This window comes from Triticum aestivum, chromosome 2D, assembly GCF_018294505.1.
Source record: "Triticum aestivum cultivar Chinese Spring chromosome 2D, IWGSC CS RefSeq v2.1, whole genome shotgun sequence".
NCBI classification, from domain to species: Eukaryota; Viridiplantae; Streptophyta; class Magnoliopsida; order Poales; family Poaceae; genus Triticum; species Triticum aestivum.
The window spans coordinates 538211448-538215676 of NC_057799.1; the positions used below are offsets into that span (position 1 = coordinate 538211448).

At 54.3% G+C, this 4229-nt stretch overlaps 1 protein-coding gene across 1 annotated transcript; it reads right to left on the bottom strand.

Moving 5' to 3' along the window:
• Window positions 1-476: 476 nt before the first annotated feature.
• LOC123049850 (cinnamyl alcohol dehydrogenase 7) lies at window positions 477-3909 on the bottom strand. The gene is made up of 4 exons (XM_044472716.1): window positions 3563-3909; window positions 1780-1893; window positions 1017-1687; window positions 477-893 (listed from the first exon to the last, which is right to left on the bottom strand). Exons 1-4 carry the CDS (start codon window positions 3679-3681, stop codon window positions 691-693), a joined length of 1107 nt encoding a protein of 368 aa, XP_044328651.1. The 5' UTR covers window positions 3682-3909; the 3' UTR covers window positions 477-690.
• Between the last annotated feature and the right edge of the window lie 320 nt (window positions 3910-4229).

Sequence of the window (4229 nt, forward strand, 5' to 3'; positions counted from 1 at the left end):
TGGATGAGAAGGTCGAGGACGAGGAGTGCACGCCCCATGCTGCCGTCATGCCTCCAGATCGAGCGCCAACCCGTTGTCATGTCTCCATATCGAGCGCCGCCTCGTCCAAGAAGGGATTTTAAGGACCGGCGCGTCGTCGTGGAGGAGGGAGAGGAGCTCAGCGACGTAGGGGAGGGGAGCGGCGCAGCGTCAGGAGGCTGCGGGGAGGGGAGCGACGGGCGACAGGACAGAGGGACTGTGGGTTTGGTCGGAGAAAGTTGGAGGGTTTTTTTTGTAAGAATGCCCTCACGACATTCTTTTTCGGACGGAGGGAGTATATATGTATGGTTCCTGTTGCGAAGAGCATGATTTCACACTTAATTTGTGGTGTATAGTTAAGTATAGTTAAGGAATTTTATCTTATTTATATGAAGGAACGATGTTGCATATTGCATTGTTTGTTATCTCCCTTTCTCTCACTCTCAGAAAAATCCATATCATGTCACACACCGCAATCATACTATATACTGCATTGAGCAGAAGTAGGGTTCGGTACAGCACTACATTAAGCCAGATTGAGAGCAGAATCATATACGGACTACTGCATTTATTGGCATCAGTAGCGATCAGGTGTTTTTGTTGCTGGATTAATTTGGCCACTGATCTCGCCGGCAGATCACGCTACAGAGCAGAGACCTGCGAGCTCTCTAGTCAATCCGCCTTGAGGGTGTTGCCGACGTCGATGACGAAGCGGTACCTGACGTCGCCCTTCGCCAGGCGCTCCATTGCCGCGTTCACCTCCCCGGCGCCGATCACCTCAACGTCCGCCGCCACGCCGTGCTCGGCGGCGAAGTCCAGCATCTCCTGCGTCTCGCTGATGCTCGCCATGCAGCTCCCGGCAAGAGTCTTGCCGCCTGTTCGACCGCATTATAAAAGATCAAACCAGGAAGAGAAGCTCACAAGATTTTTCTGAATGAAGGAAGATCATAAGATTTTTCTGAGTGATGAAGGAAGATCACAATCGAAGCTGAACTTACCGCCGATGAGAGCGAATGCGGAGACCTGCAGGGGCTTATCGGGGATGCCGAGCAGGATCATCTTGCCGTGGGGCTTGAGGAGCGCCAGGTACGGGTGCAGGGACGCGGCGGCGGACGCCGTGTTCACGATGCCGTGCATGGTGCCCGCGGCGGCCTTCATCTCCGCCGCGTCGGTGCTGAGGACGAACGCGTCGGCGCCCAGCCGCTCCAGCGCCTCCTCCCGCTTCGCAGGTGACGTGCTGATCACCGTCACCTTCCCCGCCCCGAACGCCCTGGCGAACTTGACGGCGACGTGGCCGAGCCCGCCGAGGCCGATCACGCCGACGTGGCTGCCGGGCGCGCCCAGCGCGTGGCGCCGCATGGGGGCGTACACGGTGGCGCCCGCGCAGAGCAGCGGCGCGGCGGCGTCGAGCGGCAGGGCGTCGGGGAAGCGGACGACGAAGCGCGCGTCGGCGACGACCATGTCGGAGTAGCCGCCGCGGGTGACGGTGCCGTCCCTGTCGCGGGAGTTGTAGGTGAGGACGACCCTGGCGCAGTAGTTCTCGGCGCCCTCCTCGCAGCTCTCGCAGGCCCGGCAGGCGTTCACCATGCAGCCGACGCCCACCCTGTCGCCGGCCGCGAACCCCGCCACGTTCTTGCCCACCTCCGTCACCACCCCGGCGATCTCGTGCCTGCAACCATATAATCGGTGATTATAACAAGTTGTGACACGGTGATCAGCCTGGCGATCTGGTGGCTCCTATGAGTAATGTGTGAAGTTTACCCGGGGACGACGGGGTAGATGGCGTTCTTCCAGTCGTTCTTGATGGTGTGCAGGTCGGAGTGGCAGATGCCGCAGTAGAGCACCTTTATGGCCACGTCGTCATCACCAGTGCTCCTGCAGAATTAACGGCGACATTAGATTCTCACGAACCAGTTCAGACAATTCTACTGCATCGGAAGGATCGTGTCAGAAACACAACTATCTCCTCTGCTATTGCACTCACCCATGAGCATGTTTCAGAACTGCAATTTGCTGACGCGGGGTACAGACTCAGAGCTCACAATGACAATGGAGACTGCTAACCTTAATCATTCAAGATTTGCATCTGAAAATTCAACTAGTTACCGATAACACGAACTCTTTAGACTACTTCCTCCATCCCAAGTTACTTTTCACTCAAATGAAGGGTTTGCACTGTTAAAAATGAGACCAACCCAAGGGCTACTCCTCGTTGACATTTTTTTATAGGAGAAACTCCGCGAGCACCGCGCATCCGAGCAGGGCTCGAACTCGGATGGGCTGGCAGCTATCCCAACTGCCCAGCCAACGGGTCGACGCCCCGTCCTCAAAGGGTTTGCACTGTTGTTATAGCTGAAAGAGGACACGTGCATGGTCACGCGAACATCAACATGGTGAGCTGGCCGGCATAATAAATGAGAAAAAAACTGAAACAATTCCTCTCTGCGGGCAGAATCCGGTCTCTGGGACAGTGGGACATCTTCATCCATCTCCCTTAAACTCAGCCATGTGCAGGTGCAGCAGGCAGGAGCGGGGCGATGAACAACTTGACGATCCACGAACCGTACACATACGTAGCAACGCAATTGAATTGCCTTGAATTAATGCAGAGTTACTGCCAGCCAGCTAGAGAAGGAGGAGGCCCAGGACGAAACGAGTATACTGAGCTCCGATCTAGGGTACGTACGTAGCGGATGGCGGGACATGTTGTGGACTGAGATAGTACGTAGCATGCAGCAGCCAGAAAGGTCAAGCTAGTGGCGGGCACCATAAGTTCTTTGCAGGGGCAGTAATAAAATTCGCCTTCACTCCAAGAACTTTCAAGGAAAGAAGGAAGGTTCGGTACCTGCAGCTGCAGTTGAATTGAGGTCTGACCCGATCTGGTATGATGTGTGTGTGTGTGGGTGATGCAGAGAGCAGCGGATGGGTAAAGGTTTAACATCGGCAGCTCTACTTGCATGTTACTACTAGCTAGCACTTACCCTTATTTAATTGCCTATCACCAACTCGGAACTGAAGTCGCCAGAATTTCATAGTTGGTATTGTGAGTTGCAACATAGTAGCTACAATGGTTTTACTTTACTGGTTCTTCAGAAATCACTGTTGATCGCTTGGAACAAGAGGGCTCGAGAGGCTGAGTAAGAAGTGAGTATATTTTCCTAGTAGAACAGTACTAAGATACTTGCAGGAAAATGTGACGTAAATAATATTGTCCCTTCTCCGCATGGGGCGAAGTGACAGATCGTAGTTTACTTGAGATACCAAATTAAGATCGGCTACGCGCGTACGCTGACCACAGAACCAAATTCAGAGTCTCAAGCTTGCACTTAATTGGCGTGCTTGATCTGAACCGCAAACTAGCACGACGCGCACGACCTACTGAGTCTGATCCCACAGCCCCAGCCGAGCTAGCGCAGGCGTAGAAATTACAAACCGGGACGATTCCCCGCAATGGCGACCGCCGGTGTGTCTCAGACAAGAGACTGACAGGGGATGGGGATGGGCTAGCAGCTAGCTAGATAGGGGAGCGTGCGTGCGTGCGTACCTTCGGAGGATGCGGATGGGCGAGAGGTGGCCGGATGCGTCGTGCGCCGCGAGCCCCACCGCCTTCCTCGGGTGCTGCTGCTGCTCCCCCGTCGTCGTGGTCGTCGCCGTAGGCGCCATTGCGGATGGGCGACGTTGGCCGGAGAAAGAGAGAAGCGAGTCGTCTTGGGTGGCTTTTGCGAGCTAGTTGAATGACGGTGTGCTCCGCGCGCGCCTCCGCGCTGCCTGGTTTTATAGCGACGGGAGCGCACGCCGGGGGCAGATGGAGGCGACAGAGCGAGCCGAGCAGGCGTGGCGTTCACATCGTCCTGCACAGCTCGACTAAACACGAAAGCATTGTGCGAACGGTCGAACCGATTGTGTCATTCCCGCTCGATCAAGTTTTTACTGCAGTATATATACGTGACAGTACAGTGTGATGACAGATGATGATATATATAAAGATGTAATGTAAGACTTTTTTTGACAGTCTTACATTATGAGACGAGTACTTAATAGGTAATTGTTATGAGTCACAAACACCATCGCTTGGACATTTACCTTTTCCAACTCTTGATCCGCGGCATATGACAACAATTGAGTACTCAAACGGTATCACCCTATCAAGAGCCTCTCACATGGTGCTCTCGATTCAACTTCAACCCGGACGCAGTCGGACTTCCAAGAGC

Excerpts from the sequence above, each read along its gene's own strand:
- LOC123049850 (XM_044472716.1), bottom strand. The coding sequence starts at position 3,681 with ATGGCGCCTACGGCGACGACCACGACGACGGGGGAGCAGCAGCAGCAC. Across the intron at positions 1,894-3,562 it reads CCCATCCGCATCCTCCGAAG|GAGCACTGGTGATGACGACG; the intron begins GTACGCACGCAC and ends TTAATTCTGCAG. Across the intron at positions 894-1,016 it reads CGCATTCGCTCTCATCGGCG|GCGGCAAGACTCTTGCCGGG; the intron begins GTAAGTTCAGCT and ends GCGGTCGAACAG.